This window comes from Bolinopsis microptera, chromosome 1 (genome assembly GCF_026151205.1).
Source record: "Bolinopsis microptera isolate Bmic1 chromosome 1, MBARI_Bmic_1.0, whole genome shotgun sequence".
In the NCBI taxonomy this organism is placed as follows: Eukaryota; Metazoa; Ctenophora; class Tentaculata; order Lobata; family Bolinopsidae; genus Bolinopsis; species Bolinopsis microptera.
The window spans coordinates 3,084,793-3,107,197 of NC_087072.1; the positions used below are offsets into that span (position 1 = coordinate 3,084,793).

A 22,405-nucleotide genomic window follows, 5' to 3' on the forward strand; every position below is an offset into this window, starting at 1 on the left:
CTCTCATAATGACATCACGGCACAGGTCACCTGGACTAACGATGGGAAGAGTATGGCTACTGGAGGTGATATCACCATCACCCCTCAGTACACCACTGGCACCAAGATATTCGAGTCAGCTCTCAAGGTTTTCTTTTTTATATAGTTGACATTGTTTATTATCTCGTCTATTTTAATGATAGTGTTCGTTTCAGATTAATTCGTATATGTGACTCCCACTGATTGTCAGTCTCAGTTTTAATCTCTGATTTCCTGACAGGTTACCAACTACAAGAAAGATGACACAATCTACACGTGTGCAGTTACCATGGCCGGGTCGACAACCAAAGTCGCCAAGAATATCTGGCAGTTCAAGTTCTTTGAAACTAGCCAAGCTGTTAAAGTCGGGGAGGCAACCACCACACTCACCTGCAAAGTTAGCGGCGCTGAGCTCAAACCCACTTCGTGGACTTGGACTCCTGCCAAGACTTCAGTTTACTTCGAGGTGCGTTTCTTTATACAGTGACTAATCCTTTTCAAATGAAATAGCTTAAATTATTTTACGAAGAACTCTTAACATCTTCAATCTTGTCTGTGTGAAATTACCATGGTGAATTAGGCAAATAGGTACAATGCTGACCGGCTATTAACCGGTTAATATTAGCCGGTTAATAGCCAGTCGACATTTTACCTATTTGCCGTAAATTATTACCGAATCTAAAATTAAAATGTTCAGCAATCAGAGAGTGAATGGAACAATGACGAAGGATCCCAGGAGAGTTACATCAAACTCTTCAATATTAGGGAAGATCAGGACTTCGTCTGCAAAGCTATAACTGGAGGATCTTCTTTTGAGAAGGCAGTCGTGGCTAATGCCTACAGTAAGTTTATCTTATTTAGAATCGGTTTGTTCTTACCAACTTAATATGAGCTGTATATTGACCAAAGGTCTCAAATGATCAATTACTATAACCCATAACCACATAACCACCACCAGCAATGAAAGTAAAGGGAGACGTAGAAGGGATCAAGTATGTGAACAAAGACACCACAGCCCCCACAGTCATCGACATTGACTTGAAGGGACTGAAACTAGACATCAGGATCACAGCAACAGCCGGGAGTGACACCTACAGATCTTGGGAGACATCTGAGAGCTACAAGTGGACTAAGACAGTTACCAGTGACAGTACTCACTACGCACTTGAACTTCAGAAGTTCACAGGAACAGTAACCACGATGAACTTCGTAACAAGTCGTATGACTCCAGCTGATTATAAACCAGCCAAAGATCTGGGACACTCCATCACAGAGGCACTGACAGTCAAATTCTTCTGTAAGTAGAAAGAACTCAAGCATCTAAAGTTGTATTTCGGGGGAAATTAAAAATTAACTTCCATTCAACTGTTTTAGTTTTTAAATTATAAGTATGAATCTAATAGTGCGTATAACACATTCAGCTGGCACAGTGACAGCTAATGCTATCGTGAAAAGCGGAGAATCTGCAGCTCTGACCTGCAAGATAAGTGGCGCAGACCTGACCCAGTTCCTGCACTGGACACCCGGGCACGATACTAATCTTAATAAGGACGAGAAGTTGTCTGTTGTCACTACTTACGATAAAACCACTGGTAAGTCGTACAACAACCCTCATATTCAGGCCATTTACACTTTGTTTCTGTCTAGTTCTAATGTACCGTCACAATAGTGACTTTAATATACCAGATCATTTGACAATTTGACCCAATGTCTTTGCTACAGACGTGTCTTTATTCATCATAATAGTTAGTTGCCTTGTAAACTGATATGGCTGGTATCGTATCTGATCGCTGATAAGCTCACTAAACTCATCTTCTCCGCAAGATACAACAACCTCTGTCCTGACCACACCCTCTCATCTTACCACATCTTCCTCCTTCATGTGCAAAGCTCTCGACTTCTCCGGGACTTCTAAAATCTGGTACTTCGGTAAGTGCAGGCCATTTGGTACTGTTCATGTGAAGATTTATGTGCGCTATTTTAGATCAAACGAACGTTTTATGGAGTTATTATTTCCGACAATTCTTGCTTTTGTACCCAGAGGAACATTTGTCTGAGTAAAGTTCAGCTGAAATTTTGTTTAAAGCGTCAATTAACCCTTATCTACTTCCAGAAAAGAAGGCTTATGGAACAAAAGCAGAAGCAGGAAAGTCAGCAACCCTAGTGTGTGCTATTGTTGGTTCTCCTGTCGCACCTATTGAGATCTACTGGATAGATGGGGACAATGCTAACACGAAGTACAAGAGTTCAGGTGAGTCCAACCTACTTTGTGTAATTTTTAGTAATATATAATATGTATTACATATTACATAATGCATATTATAAAGTAAGTAATACATAATTAGATAGCAGGTACATTATCTTATTCCTCCGTCTCCCATTCAAGGTTTAACGTTTGTGCCTTCTATATATAACGTAACACCTCGACAAAGTTGTAAGCCCTGAAATTTCAGCCGTGACTGCAGGACACAAAGTAACAGACTCTGCATTCGACTCGGCGAAAGGATACCTACTGTCTACCTTGAAGGTTGATACGGTTGATAAAGACAAGAAGTTCACGTGTTACATGGACGTTAACAATGTCAAATCTCAAGCTGAGGTTATGATTGACGTTATTGGTAAGTTGAAACTTGAACATATCTTATGTATCTTTATATTTGAAGCTGTGAAGTTTGACACTGATAAACGGTATTTATTGCCAGTTTTATAAATCCTAAGTTCAGATCAAGACCTATTAGTTCTCATATTTCAGCTCTAACTAAAACTGACGTAACGGTATTGACTGGTAAAGATATCGACGTGCCAGTAACTGTAACCGGTGTTGCATCTGGAGATTGTGCAAGTTACGTATCCTTCACAAGCGGAGAGACAGTGTACCACTCATCCCAGAAGGACATGATCACCTCTACTGCCCTCTCCAGTGGAACCCAGAAGTTCACCTTGCATATGAAGAGTGTTACAAAAGACACTGTATGGACCTTCGCTATCGACATTCCTGCACCTGCTATACTGGACTCTAAGACCACCACAAAGTTTGATGAGACAATGAATGTGGATGTGTTGGATGTCTCGGTGACACACGGGAGTGGACCAGCTGACACAGACGTTAACTTACTGTGCTCGGTGACAGGATCTCAACACGACCCGACCTTCCTATGGACTGTTGACGGAGTGGCTCAATCCAACACTGACGACACTGAGTCTACCTTCAACACAGCCACCGGAGCTAAGACCTCCACTTGGAAGGCAGGAAAACTCTCAAAAGACACCGCTTACCAGTGTATTGTAGCCTGGGGCGGACCTGCTGTGTACACACTAAATACATATTACGATGTGTTCACCATGAAGATGGATGACGCTTACATCATCACCACCCACACCAAGACTATCACCTGTCACCTGGACGGTGCTAAAATGGAAACTCTCAAGGAACTGCAGTGGTTCGAGGAGACCACTGAGTTGGGAGCCACTTCCTTTACGAACACCTTCGGAGCCAGCAAGAGCACATCAGTCGTCACTTCTACCATAACCTTAGACAAGAACTACAAATGCAAGGTCGCTGGAGAGTCCGTGACCAAGAAAATAGACCTGTACACTGTATCTTGTACCACTGGGGTTGCAGCCTCTGGACAGAAGGCAACTGTTGTGTGTACTCTAAACGGGCTCACCGTCAGACCTGAGATCACCTGGGACCTGGCAAGTGGAACCTACAAGTCTGAGATAAATGATAATGATAAAGCACAGGGTGTTATCTTGATAACACTGGAGATAACAGCTCTGACTAAAGATGAGGCCCCTAAACTCTCCATATTGTCACCAGATGGGAACACTCAACATGTTACACTACATGCTTATGTTACTGGTGGGTACAAGTGTAATTTCGTATCATAATAAGTTTCATTTTCTAGCTTTACTTGGCATTGTTTGTTTTGCGCATGGAGGGTTATTTTAACAAATTTTATAAATTAAAAATAATTATTTTGAAATTGCTAACTCCTCGCAGCACTGACCGCCTCCTCTACGACGGTAAATTACGGAGACAATGCAAAGTTGACTTGCATCCTCAAAGGATCAAGTGCAGTACCTACCATCACTTTCAAAGATGGAAATACGGTCTTAGCAGACGTTGCGGTAAGTTTTGAATCATGGTTTTTTTTTTTGGGAAAATACATAACATTCTTAATCCGTATACAAATCAGTTGTTTAACGCCGAAAAAGAGTAGTAACTGTAAGGACTAGGGAGATCTATGAGTAAAACTTTTTTTAATTCTTCCAACTTTAGTACCAGGAACTCTGAAACATACAATGCTTTATAGTCCATTTTTTAATAAACTTTAACTCATGAACCTACTTTATGTTTTAGAAGACTCCATTAGTGAACGGAATGTTGACCGCCACTGTGACGACCCCCAACACTGTTACCTCTGACAAAACCTACACCTGCGAGTTTGTGATAGCAGGGGTAAAGTTCACTGCTAGCCCTAAGATTGATGTCATCAAACTGGTAGCTACCGGAGTAACTGCTGTCCCCGCCGGATCACCGTATACCTTTACATGTTCATACAGGTAACAGTCAGCTCCTTCCCAAAACATGGCAGCTTACGGTCACCTCAACAAATATTACTCTCGCTTGAACGTCCGCAAAATTCTAGTCACATGACCCAACAATCATGATCCAACTTTACCGATTCTGTTGCAGTGAATCACAAGAGACACACACAGTGATATGGACAGGATCAGTAGGTGAGACAACGAACCAGGCTGGTACAGCTACAACAGCCGGCAAGACTGGTTCCAGTACCTTGACAGTGGCAAAGATAGCGGCAGACTCACACGTGACCTGCAGTATTGGAGAGGCGAACGCTCACATTGCTCTGGACATTTACGGTTAGTTGTCTTCTTAAATCTTCGGGAAAGTGTTGTGTGGGGATCATAATAGATTATCATCTACATTTTGACATAATGACCAATAATACTGTGACTGATATCTAAATGCTGACAAATGACGGACCCTCTCCTCAGACCTGACAGTGACCATGAACCCGACTACTAAACTGTACTCCGGAGATTCAGTCAGTATCACGTGTTCCGTCTCAGGACTGAAATCTAGCACCGAGACAACCTGGAAGTGGTTCTCTGGGGCCAATAAGGAGATCACCTCAGGGATCACTTCCGCTCACGGAAACTCTGTTCTGGTCATGACCGGGTGGGTAAAACAGCACCAGTTAAATTAAGTTAAATTAAGTTAAATTAAGTTAAATTAAGTTAAATTAAGTTAAATTAAGTTAAATTAAGTTAAATTAAGTTAAATTAAGTTAAATTAAGTTAAATTAAGTTAAATTAAGTTAAATTAAGTTAAATTAAGTTAAATTAAGTTAAATTAAGTTAAATTAAGTTAAATTAAGTTAAATTAAGTTAAATTAAGTTAAATTAAGTTAAATTAAGTTAAATTAAGTTAAATTAAGTTAAATTAAGTTAAATTAAGTTAAATTAAGTTAACTTACTCGGATTAATTGTCTGGAGAGACTTACAAATTATCTTCTTCGCAGTAACTAGGCACAAATTGCTTACTGAAAGTTACATTTTTTTAAATGTTAAATACCTTGTACTCATACATAAATGATTTAAATATCGTTGTCTATTCACACCACTTTAGAGTTATACGGGTTCTTGCTAGTAATTATAAATCAACAACATGTTTTCAAAATCTCTTTATTGACAAGAAGAAAGGTACTCAAAAAGTAAGACTCTGCATTGTATAAAAGTATTTTCTAGCTCAAGTTTACAAATCCTGCTCGCCTACTGTAACACTACAATTCATTACCACGGAAGTTATAATTTCCTGTATTGGCGTTAACGTTTTGGTTGAGAACCTGCCCTCCAGACCCAATCTCTACGAAGGTCCACGACTCCACTGCGGGTTTATTTATTGGGTTATTCCCACCGTACGCTCGAGTGTTTCCCACTATCTTAATCTTTGCTGGAAGAGATATGAGTGGGAATTCTGCGTACCAACACCCTTTGTCACCGTACTTCTTATCTTGTTGCATCCAGTTTGTGTCACCATACCTTTTGAGTGAACCGTGTTCTTTTATGTAGATATCACCGCTGCCTCGATAAGCTATGATCATCCGATTATTACTGACGCCTGATAAGGGTGGAGAAGGACATTACATTCAATAAACTGTGAGGGTATATCGAGGAATAGATTTATCCTAAAGAAACTACGTTATTTTACGATTAAGACTCAAATCTCCTAAGTTATGAGATAAGTTCCAAGTCTTGTGCTGAAAACAAAAAAGGATAATATTTAGGAAACTCACCCAAATATTGAATGTCTCTTATAGGCCCTGAACCCCTTTGATAAGACATAGTTGTTAAAACCAACTGAGACAAACATAGCAAAACGATAGATAGAAACATTCCCGCACAAGCAAAACACAAGCAAAACACAAGTAAAGGTCAATAAATGAACGTATAAAGCTGGAAAGCTGAGTATAGCACTGCTAGTGAGATCATAACCAAAACAAAACTCGTGACCACTACGTAACTTGAGTAGGATTATCTGTACTAAATTTAATATATATGTTGAAGGCAAATGAAGTATTAGATGTACATTGTGCATAGAACAACCCATTTATTCCTCAACTTTTGGTCAAATGGGCATGGGCATCGATGGGCAACAGCTTAAACTTGAGTTATGCTGAAAATAAACATCATGATCGCCGTCCTCTAATTAGCAAGAGTACGGTATTAGAAATATTTATTTTTCGATTTTTAGTTAGTGTAACGCGAGACATTGAGTAAATTATACTTAAATTGGTAGTTGATTTCCGTTACTTTTGTTAGTGGGCTGACAGAGTGACACGAGTAATTGTGATGAGCAATTATCACATAGATTGTGAGAGGTTTGTGTCGGAAGGCGGGTTGACTTAAAGGAACGAAGAAGTATTTTCTGAGTTTTATTTTCTGAATTGTACATCTTAGGATTAAATCATTTAAGAGCACAAATTTTAGATGTTTTCCTAATTTTACAGTGTGCCAAATCTGTGTATTTTGTAAGTCTCCGCACAAAATTTTGGGGGATCAACACTTAAAATGAGTAGATTCAGACTTGATCATGCTCCTTTGTAGCAGTAGGTTTAGCAAATAGTTTTAAATGTAAATTTTAGCGTTTACAACCATTATAGTTATTTACACGATACATTCCTTTTACAAGTACAAATAAGTGTCGTATTACAGTGTTAAGTGTACATGACCATGTTAAAAACGTGCCGTAGAATGGTGAACCATGCAATTATAAAGTTCTAATAACATACTTTATACATATTAGCTTTCAGATGTCATCAAAACCACATCCAAAAAACCACTTCTATCATGTACATCCGAGCACGTAATTTAACTTCCATGAATATTATCCTCTAGGACTTAGGAAAACGGTCATTTGACACGTTCTTGTGATATTAAAGAGCAAGGTAGTTCCTTATAATCTTATAATTTCGAACATTTCAGGCTATCAAACGCTCATTCTCTCAAATGCCAAGCTACAAAGAACGGAAAGATTGTCTCCAAAGACATTGAACTCAACATAAGATGTAAGTTACCACAAGCTGTACAAATGTCTCTCTCTCCAAATTCTTACAAAGATTTTGTATCTGTATAATCTTGTTGGTTAATCTCCAAATCACGATATTAACTGCACTCTACAGATGTGGAGACAAAAGCAATGGCCCACGCTGACCACTACTTCTTCTCCTGCTCCATGCACCATTTCGACCACCAACCAGTCCCCACCTACTGGACCAACTCAGCTGGCAAGTTCTACTATCCTACCAAAGAGGAGGTGGTCAGTGACCATGTCGAGACGATGACAGATCTGTGGAACAGCAAAGAGGGCAAAGGTCTTATCACTCTCAAGGTGAGTTTGGAGACATTATCTCATTTTATCTGTTGTTCGTAATAAAAAAGTAACGTATCATCTTTATAACTAAAACAATGACATTATTAACTGAACCCTGTTTACCTCAGTACAACTCAATGACGATAACCTCCGATCTGGTCTACACGTGTAAAGTGGATGTGACCTCGCCTAAGAAGGAGACCATCACCACCATAGCTAAAATAGATCATATCACCGTGTCCGTACCGTCCAGCAAGGTCTACGTACACACCGGAGAATCTGTAACTCTCACTGCTACCTTCGGTGGTCTGGTTGCTGATTACAGTGACAATATCGTCTGGTCTATCGATGGTAAGTGAAGGTTACACTATAATCTTACAATTGAAGAAGTGGCACTGCATCCTTCCAACTAAATAGGCAAAAATTGTGACTTTTTATGTGGGATGTCCATTTACTGTTCATTAGCTCCTCTATTGTCGACATTAATGTAATTTTCGTGATTGACTCATAGACTTGGATTATGGTTCCCATTGTCAATTTTTTCCAAACTCAACACAACTGAAACACTGAAGCACATGACTAATAATTGCTAATAACTCCTCATCTTCTCAGATGCCAAGTACACCAAAGCTGTGGGAAGTGAGGCTGTAACAGTTCAGACGGTGTACAGCAGTAACAGTGTGGTGACCAAGCTCATTATCACAAACTACAAACTGGGAGATAAGGATGTGGTGGTGATGGTGGACAGGAGCGATGTCAGCCCTGCTGGAGCTAAAACTACTCTCCACGTGGATCAGTTCGGTTAGTCGCGATCAGATAGTTATCAGATTGACATGGCATTTAGGAGGATTTATTGGAAATTATTGCAGGTTTGGAAAATAATACTGTTCCATTTTCAGACATAACGTTTGATAACGCGTACTCTACAAGCTCGGGTAGTGACGTGTCGGTTACGTGTCTGGTGAGTAATAACAAGGCTAATCCGGACAGCATTGCTATAACCGGACCTACAACCTTCACTTCTACTCAGACAACCGGAAATTTCAATGTGAGTTCCTGCTTATCGTTATCTTCATGTCATACGTCTTAAGAAAGTTGTATCTTATCATGCTCACAGTTTCATAAACACAGATGTAGTAGTAATAGATTCTGGTTGAGGCGAAAGAAAATACTATCCAGTCGATCAAAATAACTTGCCATGACTCTCGGCGAATTAAAAAACGAATGATAATTCTTCCCGATCCGCACAATAGTGTTGCATTATAATTTCTACCAGTTTCTTACATCACAGTTTACCCACTATTCTAGGCCGGGTCCTTCAAGAAGGTGTCAGGGGACGGTACTATGGAATGTGCTGTTAAGTACGGTACCTACCAAGCTAAAGTAGAGCGGAAGATAGAGCTGATATCTATCATAGTGTCTGATCAGAAGTGGAACACGGCTGGAGACACGGTCTTCACTGCAACCATCAGCGATTGTTCCTTTAACTTGGTAGCTGATATTAACTGGTATATCAGTGAGTACACACCCTAGTTCTTCTTTCTTACTGTTCAAATATTCGGCTTTTCGGATTTCATTGTCACTTGTCAATATTAACTTAACTGATGTGTCTTACAAGAGCATAAACATGTACTTAAACTTCGAAAAAACAAATTATATCCAGGATACTACGACGTTCTCAAATCCAGACTTAAATACCACGTTCCCCTTGATCCCAATAACTGTTCTGCCACTAACTCTGATAATTCCCTCCAGACGACCTGAAACTAACGACAGGCATCAGTAACAGTTACAAGACAGGTCAGAAGGTGGAGAGTATCCTGGTGATAAAAGGAGTTCAGTCTGATGGAACTGTTAAGATCAGGGTGGGTTCTGATCACGCCGGTAGCGGGTCTGCAACTAAAGCTCTCGAGTATTACTGTGAGTTAATCATAAATGTTACAGCCTTTGTTTGTGGTTGATTTGTGAGCTGGGAGAACCATATCATGCCGGCAAATAGCAGAATTTGGCCGCCAAGTTTGTTCAGAGAAAAAATGGAGAAAATAACTTATGGTCGTAATACGTTTCTAAGCCTACACCCAATTTTGATCAAGTTTGACAGTAATAATTTTCAGACACGAAGATAGAGAAGGTACGAGTTGAGAAGGGTAGTACAGCAACAGTAACCTGTAAGCTTGTCTCCTACACCGGCACCGCACTCACTAAACTAGAAGTAACAGCAACAGACGGCACCACCAACAAGAACAACGTGGTTACAACTTCCACCGCCAGGGAGGTTACTCTCCAGATTGATAATGTTAGCAAGAAGTGGACCACTTCCTGTTTAGCCACCGTTAACGGGGTCACGTTCACTGACTCCTCCCTTATATCCCAGTATAGTAAGTCATTTGTTGTGTTTATTTGAGTGGCCGTGTCATTTTATTTTGATTTTAAACCACCCAACTTTAACAGAAATGTAGTATGCATCTCTACTGTAACTTGTTAAAAGTACTCGGAACTGCGATTAGTAACAAATTATTTCAGCGTTCACACTGAAGTTGAACAATGCGGCTACATCAGCTACTAACTGGGTTGATTTGAACCAAGCCAGCACTATGGAGTGTGAGGTTACTGGTAGTGATGACGCTATTTCTGATGCTCCGGAATGGTTTAAATCGTCAACCAAGGTGAGAACTGATATTGAGATCAGGACATATTATTCGGACAAAAACTTATGGAACCTTTTCTTATGGTGATCGTTAGAGACTAAATTGCATGGTAGCTCACAATCAACCATCAAATTTTGGATTATATTTTCAGGTATCAACAGGAATAACAACCACCAGCAACACCAAAACATCCCTGTCAGTCAACATTCCGGAGGACTCTTCCTTCACCTGCACATTCCACTTTTCCAAGAACGACTGGGTCAGGAAGTATTTCACCCTGGTGACCAAGGGCTGTAAAACTCCCAGCGTTGCTCACGGAGGATACACGCCAGTAAGTGAGCTAAGTAAAGTAGCTCCTGGTGCCGTGCTGTCTGTGTCCTGTACCAACACCACCAAATACCAACTCCAAGGAAACAGTGCTCTTACCTGTGGGAACACAAGGGACGGGGATACCAACTACTATGCTTACAACACAGATATCCCCACCTGCAAGTTCATGGGTGAGTTTATAAAATGCTGTCTGCTCGTTCAAGTTGCCTTTTACGACAAGGGCGGTAGATAACCTGGGACAACCTACTCTCAATTCACACCCACTATCCCTCCCTCAGGTGACTGTAACCTACTCTCAAATCACACCCACTATCCCTCCCTCAGGTGACTGTACCCTACTCTCAATTCACACCCACTATCCCTCCCTCAGGTGACTGTAACCTACTCTCAATTCACACCCACTATCCCTCCCTCAGGTGACTGTAACCTACTCTCGATTTACACCCACTATCCCTCCCTCAGGTGACTGTAACCTACTCTCAATTCACACCCACTGTCCCTCCCTCAGGTGACTGTAACTTACTCTCAATTCACACCCACTATCCCTCCCTCAGGTGACTGTAACCTACTCTCAATTCACACCCACTGTCCCTCCCTCAGGTGACTGTAACCTACTCTCGATTCACACCCATTATCCCTCCCTCAGGTGACTTTAACCTACTTTCAATTCACACCAACTATCCCTCCCTCAGGTGACTTTAACCTACTTTCAATTCACACCAACTATCCCTCCCTCAGGTGACTTTAACCTACTCTCAATTCACACCCACTATCCCTCCCTCAGGTGACTGTAACCTACTCTCAATTCACACGCACTATCCCTCCCTCAGGTGACTTTAACCTACTTTCAATTCACACCCACTATCCCTCCCTCAGGTGACTGTACCCTACTCTCAATTCACACCCACTATCCCTCCCTCAGGTGACTGTAACCTACTCTCAATTCACACCCACTATCCCTCCCTCAGGTGACTGTAACCTACTCTCAATTCACACCCACTATCCCTCCCTCAGGTGACTGTAACCTACTCTCAATTCACACCCACTATCCCTCCCTCAGGTGACTGTAACCTACTCTCAATTCACACGCACTATCCCTCCCTCAGGTGACTTTAACCTACTTTCAATTCAGACCCACTATCCCTCCCTCAGGTGACTGTACCCTACTCTCAATTCACACCCACTATCCCTCCCTCAGGTGACTGTAACCTACTCTCAATTCACACCCACTATCCCTCCCTCAGGTGACTGTAACCTACTCTCAATTCACACACACTATCCCTCCCTCAGGTGACTGTAACCTACTCTCAATTCACACCCACTATCCCTCCCTCAGGTGACTGTAACCTACTCTCAATTCACACCCACTATCCCTCCCTCAGGTGACTTTAACCTACTCTCAATTCACACCCACTATCCCTCCCTCAGGTGACTGTAACCTACTCTCAATTCACACGCACTATCCCTCCCTCAGGTGACTTTAACCTACTTTCAATTCACACCCACTATCCCTCCCTCAGGTGACTGTACCCTACTCTCAATTCACACCCACTATCCCTCCCTCAGGTGACTGTAACCTACTCTCAATTCACACCCACTATCCCTCCCTCAGGTGACTGTAACCTACTCTCAATTCACACCCACTATCCCTCCCTCAGGTGACTGTAACCTACTCTCAATTCACACCCACTATCCCTCCCTCAGGTGACTGTAACCTACTCTCAATTCACACGCACTATCCCTCCCTCAGGTGACTTTAACCTACTTTCAATTCAGACCCACTATCCCTCCCTCAGGTGACTGTACCCTACTCTCAATTCACACCCACTATCCCTCCCTCAGGTGACTGTAACCTACTCTCAATTCACACCCACTATCCCTCCCTCAGGTGACTGTAACCTACTCTCAATTCACACCCACTATCCCTCCCTCAGGTGACTGTAACCTACTCTCAATTCACACCCACTATCCCTCCCTCAGGTGACTGTAACCTACTCTCAATTCACACCCACTATCCCTCCCTCAGGTGACTTTAACCTACTCTCAATTCACACCCACTATCCCTCCCTCAGGTGACTGTAACCTACTCTCAATTCACACCCACTATCCCTCCCTCAGGTGACTGTAACCTACTCTCAATTCACACCCACTATCCCTCCCTCAGGTGACTGTAACCTACTCTCAATTCACACCCACTATCCCTCCCTCAGGTGACTGTAACCTACTCTCAATTCACACCCACTATCCCTCCCTCAGGTGACTGTAACCTACTCTCAATTCACACACACTATCCCTCCCTCAGGTGACTGTAACCTACTCTCAATTCACACCCACTATCCCTCCCTCAGGTGACTGTAACCTACTCTCAATTCACACCCACTATCCCTCCCTCAGGTGACTGTAACCTACTCTCAATTCACACACACTATCCCTCCCTCAGGTGACTGTAACCTACTCTCAATTCACACCCACTATCCATCCCTCAGGTGACTGTAACCTACTCTTAATTCACACCCACTATCCCTCCCTCAGGTGACTGTACCCTACTCTCAATTCACACCCACTATCCCTCCCTCAGGTGACTGTAACCTACTCTCAATTCACACCCACTATCCCTCCCTCAGGTGACTGTAACCTACTCTCAATTCACACGCACTATCCCTCCCTCAGGTGACTGTAACCTACTCTCAATTCACACCCACTATCCCTCCCTCAGGTGACTGTAACCTACTCTCAATTCACACCCACTATCCCTCCCTCAGGTGACTGTAACCTACTCTCAATTCACACCCACTATCCCTCCCTCAGGTGACTGTAACCTACTCTCAATTCACACCCACTATCCCTCCCTCAGGTGACTTTAACCTACTCTCAATTCACACCCACTATCCCTCCCTCAGGTGACTGTAACCTACTCTCAATTCACACCCACTATCCCTCCCTCAGGTGACTGTAACCTACTCTCAATTCACACCCACTATCCCTCCCTCAGGTGACTGTAACCTACTCTCAATTCACACACACTATCCCTCCCTCAGGTGACTGTAACCTACTCTCAATTCACACACACTATCCCTCCCTCAGGTGACTGTAACCTACTCTCAATTCACACCCACTATCCCTCCCTCAGGTGACTGTAACCTACTCTTAATTCACACCCACTATCCCTCCCTCAGGTGACTGTAACCTACTCTCAATTCACACACACTATCCCTCCCTCAGGTGACTGTAACCTACTCTCAATTCACACCCACTATCCCTCCCTCAGGTGACTGTAACCTACTCTCAATTCACACCCACTATCCCTCCCTCAGGTGACTGTAACCTACTCTCAATTCACACCCACTATCCCTCCCTCAGGTGACTGTAACCTACTCTCAATTCACACCCACTGTCCCTCCCTCAGGTGACTGTAACCTACTCTCAATTCACACCCACTATCCCTCCCTCAGGTGACTGTAACTTACTCTCAATTCACACCCACTATCCCTCCCTCAGGTGACTGTAACCTACTCTCAATTCACACCCACTATCCCTCCCTCAGGTGACTGTAACCTACTCTCAATTCACACCCACTATCCCTCCCTCAGGTGACTGTAACCTACTCTCAATTCACACCAACTATCCCTCCCTCAGGTGACTGTAACCTACTCTCAATTCACACCCACTATCCCTCCCTCAGGTGACTGTACCGACATTACCGCTCTCTTTGAATCTGGAACTATTTCCCCCGCCACCCCCTTCTTCAACGACCAGCTGTACACATTTACGTGTAACTCTGGGCACAGACTGGACGGACAGGAGAAGATATCCTGCCACAATGACAACTGGCAGCACACCAGGCCAACGTGCAGCGCTATAGTGGACGCCTGTGGGACCGAACATTGGGGTAAAGCGTACGCTGACTTCTCAGGTCCCTACGTGAAGGGGGACAAGGTTCATGTCTACTGCAGCAGTGGTTACACCAACACCGGCACTGGTATTTACACAGAGTTCCTATTCGAATTTTGAGTTCTCATTAGAGTTCCTATTAGAGTTCCTATTAGAGTTCCTATTAGAATTCATAGATCAACATTGAATTATATTGACAGTCAGGCATTCTAGATTATTGTTTCCACTTGCTGAATGCTGACACAAGAATATAGACCTAGTTTTAAGCTAATTGAATTGGTTGATAATATTGATTTGTTAAAGTAAAAAATACTAAAAATCTTATTCTCCCTCCTGAAGGAACTCTAGAGTGTGGAGAGAAAGGCTGGGATAAAACAGCAGAGTGTGTCAAGAAGCAGAGCAATCAGTGCGCCAGTATCGCCGTGACCAGCGGTGCTATGGTTTGTAAGAATGCTAAGAGCGAGGTGGTTACCAGCTATACAGCGGGAGTCACGTGCGAGATAGCTTGTGAAACCGGTTACCGAACAGTGGGAAATACTGATGTAAGTTTAATAAATTGAACAAGTTTTTTTCGGTCTCAAGTATATTTTAATGTAAAGTTTATATCTAACAAATAATTACGACTGTGAAATGAAAATTATTGTCGTTTATGACAAAATTATCTTTTTTGCAGCCGATAGAGTGCAAGTCTACGGGAGTATGGGATCGTAACTCGTACCCGTCGTGTGCCGCCTACCAACCACCCACCCACCGCGACCTACAAGTCTCCCTCTCCTTCTCCACCTCGTACTGTGCCAGTGAAACTGAGCAGAAAAAGATGCAGACTGCTGTCTCTACTTCTCTTACTGATGTTAAGCAAATATCGTGTCTGAAGAACAAAAAGTGCGAAATAACCCACTTCACCTGTGCTAAGGACGGTGACAAGTCTTTCAAGGTGACGTTGAAATTGAACCAGATTGCGGACATGTCTAACACAGCAATACTGACTGATTCAGCTACAGAGATCACAGCAGCTAAAGATACCCTCAGTTTCACTATCACTTCTGCCAAGAAAAAGAGGAGTGTTATCCAGGGCCTAAAGATTCAGAAGAGAGGAACTACTCTAACATTCAGTCCCAGTGCTGTGACAAAAGCAGCCCAAACCTCCACCTGTGCTTCCAATACATTCTTAGAGAACAATCTCTGTGGTAAGACAAATGTTAAAAATTGTTTTCATTTTAATTGGTGGTTAAATCACTTGCAACTTTTTCGATAAGCTCATCACTACCTTTATTTTATATAAGTACGATTAATCCTTCGAAGAGCTTGATCTATTCTGGAGCCTAAACTCACCCCCCCCCCCCCCCCCCCTCACCCCCTTGTAAACCACCACCCATAACCACGTGTCCCCTCAGTGGCGTGCCCTGGAGGATACTATCTAAAGAGTGGAGCTTGTGAGGCTTGTGCTGTCGGCACATACAATCCGTCTGCTGGTGCCATCAAGTGTCTCGCATGTACCGCCCCTGAAACTACTCTGGCAATGGGTTCAAATGCAGAGACGCAGTGTACGAAGACTTGCGAAGTTCCTCAAGTGGACAACGTTAACACCACCACCATTCCTGTGAGTTTCTTTACTCGTGGCGTGACGTCATAACATGTGGTGTGACGTCATAACACGTAGTGTGATGTCATGACACGTGGGACAAAGTTTTGTTAAATGATTATAATTATACAGGAACATTTCATAAGACTAAGAGTATGTTGATTATCTTTAATTATTTCTCTTTCTTTCTCTCTAACCCTGCTCTCCCTCCAGATGGGAAGTAAGATAGAAGCAGGAGCGGTGGTGTACTACACGTGTGATGACAAGTACACTATAGCTCACTCTTCTGTGTACACCTGTGCGCCTGGTCACGAGCACCAGATCATACCCAAGTGTGAAAGTAAGTCGTGTTATATTAAATATATAGTCACGTGATGTTATTTACTTTTAGTCACGTGAGATGTTATTTAGTCACGCAGTATCTTATTGACATCGTGTGATAACTTATAGCATCTCGCAGTTATATTTAAGTTACGTTAATGACGTCACTTCAACAGAAACTAACGGTCACACGTTGTTCAGGTGAAAACAAGACGATTATGTGGATATTAATCGCAGTATGCGGGGGTATTTTCATCTTAGCTCTGTTCTTATTGGTCTGCTTCTGCTGTGCCATCAAGACAAGAAAAAAAGATGACAACACCAATAGTAGTATTAGTGAGGCTGATAACGATAATTACATCTTAGAGAACAAGTTAGTGTGAAGTATTATTAATTAAAGGATTGTTTCTAAGAAATACTATAGTTGTGAATAATTGATGGATGTTTTTATGATTGCATCTGAGGACATGATGTAAATGGTAAAGACTCAGTCTATTTTTGCAGTATTACAAACTAATTATGGGAGCATTATTTCAACTTCTTTTCAGATACTCATCAGCAGAATACAGTCCTAGAGCTCAAGAAAACTCCAAAGTGTAAACATGATATCATCATGGTGTCATGTGATCCATAAATTAAAGGATTTTTCATTGGATGGGATTTTAACGTTATTTTAAAAGAAAGATTAACGCCACGTAGCTGTTACAGACGTAACATTTACACAAAATTTCAGATCAACGTTTTGAAAATTTATTAGATATTTCCTAGCGTTTTTTAGTTTTCCAACTCATCAAAAATATAGCACGAATGAGTAATACTAATAGTACGAAGAAGACGTGGGTATCACTCATTGTATTTGATAGCTGCACTGATTAATATAATTGAATAGAATAGTACTACCACCATAATTTGAAGATTTGAGTGACCATCAATTTTCAATAGACAACATTATTTTCAAGTGACCATATTTCATATTTTCCCCGGGCGATGAAACTTTTGATACCGCCAATTTGTCCACAAATTTTGTATTGTTTTATGTAATCGACCAAAATTTCTATATTTACTTGAGTACAGTACTAAGTACTAAATTCACAAATGCACTAATACTATAATTGAGGCCATCGATTAAAACTGACGGCGTTAAAATGATTAAATCCGCCATTGTTTATTAACTAACCCGGCGCGCGTTACTTCGTGCGCGCGCAGATCACCTTGACCTGGATCATGGGTGCTGGGATAAATATTTCGGGGAAAAAAGCAGTGCAGCGTGCACTACTTTGAACTTCATATTATTTCGACGAAATTTAGACGAGTATTACAGTGGAGTTCCCACCTTCGAGTGGTGGCTGAGAGGTGGCGCGGTATATGCAGAGTATAATAATGTCAGCCTTGCGGCGCGGCTGACATTAGCTTTCATTACGTTTGAACTATCGCGTCCGCGGCAATGCTGACATTAATCATATTCTGCATACACCGCGCCACCACTCGTAGGTGGGAACTCCACTGTTACCTGTCATTCAAGTCATACCATCATCAGTGCGCCACTTGTCATAGTGTCATACGTTGTAGACCTTCCACGGCGCACGAGTGAGCGACTGTATCGTGGTTACTGGGCCGCTCTCAGCCTGTCATTCCGCCGAATCTCTATTCGGTTAATGAACATAATAGCCTGAGGTCCCCAGGCAATATCGTGGCCACGATACTATCAACTAGACTATGTCTATACTAGCTACTAATTATTAGTGAAACTTGTCATATACGTTGTATGACCCGCCGCGCACAAGTACATTATACTTATAGCATGGGGTCCCCAAATAAGACAAAGCTGCGCTTTAAATTTGGCACGCCAATATCTGTGCCCGGCGCTTTTTTCAACTTTCAAGCTTCCTAGCTGAACAGCGAGAGGAGCAAACGATAAACTAATTAGTTATAGTTACTAGGTTGTAGGTAAAGCTGCATTTAGCAATTAGGATAAAGTAGTTTTTAATATTTCGAAATTATGTTTTTTGCCCCGGCTTTTACCTAACCATGTGCTTTCGCGCCACTGCGGGCGCGCTTGTTTCACAAGAGCGGGCGTGAGGCGGGCGCGCGCCACTGCAAGCGCAAGGGCTCTGGATAGCGCAACCCCGGCTCACCCCAGCTTACCTGGGGACCTCAGGCTATCGTGTTCATTAACAGAGATTCGGCGGAATGACAGGCTGAGCGCGGCGCAGTAAACCCCAGCGAGCAGCTAAGCAATAATATTTCTCTAATATGAGTAATTTACACATATTTAGACGTTGGTAACTTAATTATTAACATTTTATTGATAATTTAAGAGTTTCAATATTTTTACATAATTTTTTTAAAATTCTGAAATTGATACAAAATAAACACTATACTAGTACTTGCTCTATCCAGAGCCCTTGCACTTGCAGTAGCGCGCGCCCGCCTCACGGCTTGACTTGATTCACGATGTCAATCCTTCGCATCTCGCCGATCTGCGGTTGCGAGAAGCATTATTTGATGCGCGCGCGACCCAGTTGTGCATCGCGCTACAATGAAACGATAATGTAATGTATCGAGAACGCAGAATGACTCGGGCCGAAAATTTTTTAAGTCAACAATTAAAAAGTCAAAAATTTTAAAAATTTTCCTGGAAACTACATTTCTTTTTTCATACGTTGTATGACCCGCCGCGCACGAGTGCGCGGCTCCCACAGTATCGTAGAAACTCCACCATAGTGAAACGACCGTGGAGATCACGACGTGATACAAATTTCTTTACAGTTCACGTCACTCTGATCATTGACATTATTATTAGCCCTCGAGAATTTCTCCTAGAAATTAATGAAATTTCTGGTCGATATCAGGCCAATCATTGACCATTGTTAATGATCTGGCCCGGCGCGCGCTACTTCGTAGCACTTGCCATATTTCGTAGCACTTTTACTTGGGGACCCCAGGCTGTTATGTTCGTAAACAATAAAGAGTTGGCGGAATGACTGGTTGACGGATGTTACTCGTCTAAATTTCTTCGAAGTAGCGCGCGCCGCTTTCTTCTCGAAATGTGGCCCGATGGCAAGTGCTACGAAGTAGCGCGCGCCGGGCCAGATCATTAACAATGGTCAAAATGACTGGCTGAGCGCCGCCCAGTAAGTAGCACTTGTCATATTTCGAGAAGAAAGCGGCGCGCGCTACTATAAAGAAATTTAGACGAGTAACATCCGTCAAGCCAATCACCGTTTAAACTACTTACTATAGTCGGATATCCGATCAATTTCTAAATTTTATCACTATCAGAGCACAGAGTTAATTGACGATGTCAATTCATCTCAGCTCGGCGCGGCACAGTAGCGCATCTCGCTACATGAAAGCACAGAGTGAAATTTGAATTAAAATATTGTCAAATTGTCATTATTCTAGAACTAGGTACTAAAAAATAAAATTTTGATTACGTAATACTAATCAACGGCCAAACCCCCCTCCTCCCACCCGTAAGCATTTGGAAACCCCCTCCCCCTCGGCTGATTACGTAATATGTGAACGACCTCTAAGGGCAAGTAGGAACAATAGCGGTCACCAGTTAATCTGCAGTTTGCTTACTATGCGTTCACTCCTGGTGTATAGAATATCAATTGAGCTTTTTTATTTTAAACAAAGGGCCAGGGGAATAGCAAAGCTATTAAATATTAGCTTTTTTCCAATACGAGATTGGGGACGGGTTCTATAAACAAACATATAATAGACTAGTGCCAGGTAATTCCGATCAAGCAACTGCTATGTGCTAAGACCAGGAGATTTGAACTACTTCATACTTCCTTTTATGGGCCTGTAATCACAGGTGATTCAAGCAGGCATTGTTCGTCGATAACTCTTCAATAAAGTATATTGGATCTATTTATATTAATCATGTTAATGTCATGTGGGATTAGTGCTCAAAAATATTCCGATCCAAATTGGTTTACGCTTGCAACTGCTGCGGGCTGACTGATTAAGCACGCTCGACAACGTTTAATATCACAACCCACCGTTTAGCACCACTTTTCTACATAATAAAGGCCTCTAAATAGTATCACGGCACTACACAGTCACAAACTACAGGTGACCAATATCATTATCATAGCTCCAGGGCCTAGATCGCAGCTTTATTTAGACTACAAACTGCCCATGTCTCTACTTTTTTAGCTTTAATCGGCATGCTTCTAGCTTTTTAACGATTGTTTGTTTTTGTGCGGGCCTCAGTGTCATGTAGTGACTCAATTCCAAATTCTGAATTCCGGGTCAGCTGAGAATCGAGAATAATAGAAACGCGACGTAATCTTATTCTTAAACAATTTGAATTGTTAACATTCCTACCGTGTACCGCATTGGGCCCACCGCTTTATATCCTCATTCTCACATAAACCTAAGCTAGAGTTTTGTTCAGATCTAATGGTCCAAGTTCCACATTGACACCATGATAACAATATTCTACTCTCTACTCCTCATCCTTCCCCTGTACAAGACCACAAGACAGCAGGTGTTCCTACTTCACTGTGGTTTCAGGACAGGGTCCTCCTTGTTAGGAGAGCTCTTCAACCACAACCCCGCCTCTTTCTACGTGTTTGAGCCTCTGTACGAAGTGCCGCAACACTTGCACTCCACAGTAAGCACACTGCTCGTATTATTGTTAGTCTTATCGTGACGTCACTACTTCACCAGTGTCTTGATGACGTCACGACAGTTTGTAAAGATATTTGACGTGCTGCAGGTTGAGCCCCTTATATATAGTGACACGTGTTTGTGACAGGTGTTAGAAGATATCGTGAAAACGTGTAGCAGCAAATACTGGGGTCTTCTGGACAGATCTCTTAGTTTCCATGACAACAATACTCTCTACTCTAGATGTTTGTTCAGTGAACTGCTTGTCATTAAGGTACATTAAATACATATTTCTCCTACAGCATGGGCATAGAAACGTGGTCTCTAGCCCTACCATTTAAATAAGAACCTTCATCTTTAACAAGACTGTGATTAATACCTGTCTACATCAGACGATAAGAATACGGCACGCTAAGCAGATATTAGCCCTGAAACTGTGGAGCTCGTCTCTGCGAGTGCTGCACCTCATAAGGGATCCCCGGGGAGTGCTGCACTCACGATTACAGTACCCCCGTCTGTACTCCAGTGGTGGGGCCTACCAGAGGGATGTGAGCGGGGTTGGCAGGGCTGCGGGCCTGTTTTGTGAACAGGGTGTCAGGGATGCGGAGTTTCTTCAGAAACAGTACAGAGGTAGGATCATAACAGAACCATTCAACTGCATGTCTGAACTTGAGATAAACACTTTAAAACAGTTCCATAAATACTCCGTATTCTCCCTATCATTGAATTAACCCTGGTCTCAATAAAAATGTGAACAAATAACAACCAGGTATCACCACACAGGAGAAGTACTGGCGATTAGGTTCGAGGATCTAGCAACCAAGACTGAGCAGGTGGCGGACACAATATACAGCTTCCTACAGCAGGACACTCCGGTAGAGGTATCTGCCTGGATTAACAACCTGAGAACAGGAGCTCAGCTACTAAATACTAACACAACATGGCGCTCAACTAGGCAAGATGGCAACCAGGTTCTTAAGAAATGGCAGACTGGATTGTCTTCTCAAATGGTCTGTGAGATTGAGAAGTCGTGTAAGAAGTTCATGAGACTTTACAATTATCCGGCCATGTGTTCCAGGACTGAGTGAGACA

General features: G+C 42.4%; 4 protein-coding genes across 5 annotated transcripts; all 4 read left to right on the plus strand.

The window, feature by feature from the left end:
• Positions 1-725: 725 nt before the first annotated feature.
• LOC134825466 (uncharacterized) lies at positions 726-2,564 on the plus strand. 2 transcript variants are annotated; one of them, XR_010161547.1, is made up of 4 exons: positions 726-1,315; positions 1,440-1,610; positions 1,843-2,269; positions 2,472-2,564. XR_010161547.1 is itself a non-coding variant. In XM_063837680.1 (3 exons), exons 1-3 carry the CDS (start codon positions 979-981, stop codon positions 2,073-2,075), a joined length of 741 nt encoding a protein of 246 aa, XP_063693750.1. In that variant the 5' UTR covers positions 726-978; the 3' UTR covers positions 2,076-2,564. The 2 variants fall into 2 exon arrangements, 1 of the variants encoding a protein (XP_063693750.1); XM_063837680.1 differs by having other exon boundaries at positions 1,843-2,564.
• Positions 2,565-2,855: 291 nt separating this feature from the next.
• LOC134816248 (uncharacterized) lies at positions 2,856-4,313 on the plus strand. Its single transcript, XM_063825008.1, has 2 exons — positions 2,856-3,880; positions 4,022-4,313. Exons 1-2 carry the CDS (start codon positions 2,914-2,916, stop codon positions 4,255-4,257), a joined length of 1,203 nt encoding a protein of 400 aa, XP_063681078.1. The 5' UTR covers positions 2,856-2,913; the 3' UTR covers positions 4,258-4,313.
• A 2,584-nt stretch (positions 4,314-6,897) lies between these two features.
• LOC134826006 (uncharacterized) lies at positions 6,898-17,737 on the plus strand. The gene is made up of 18 exons (XM_063838247.1): positions 6,898-6,926; positions 7,531-7,613; positions 7,728-7,936; positions 8,047-8,269; positions 8,531-8,719; positions 8,818-8,966; positions 9,227-9,434; positions 9,674-9,838; positions 10,033-10,296; positions 10,442-10,584; positions 10,718-11,066; positions 14,579-14,875; positions 15,127-15,329; positions 15,461-15,974; positions 16,182-16,387; positions 16,583-16,709; positions 16,892-17,063; positions 17,239-17,737. Exons 1-18 carry the CDS (start codon positions 6,898-6,900, stop codon positions 17,288-17,290), a joined length of 3,582 nt encoding a protein of 1,193 aa, XP_063694317.1. The 3' UTR covers positions 17,291-17,737.
• A 3,391-nt stretch (positions 17,738-21,128) lies between these two features.
• LOC134826007 (carbohydrate sulfotransferase 3-like) lies at positions 21,129-22,401 on the plus strand. Its single transcript, XM_063838248.1, has 4 exons — positions 21,129-21,317; positions 21,462-21,587; positions 21,706-21,943; positions 22,097-22,401. The coding sequence occupies exons 1-4, from the start codon at positions 21,129-21,131 to the stop codon at positions 22,399-22,401; spliced, it is 858 nt and encodes a 285-aa protein (XP_063694318.1).
• The last annotated feature ends 4 nt before the right edge of the window (positions 22,402-22,405 follow it).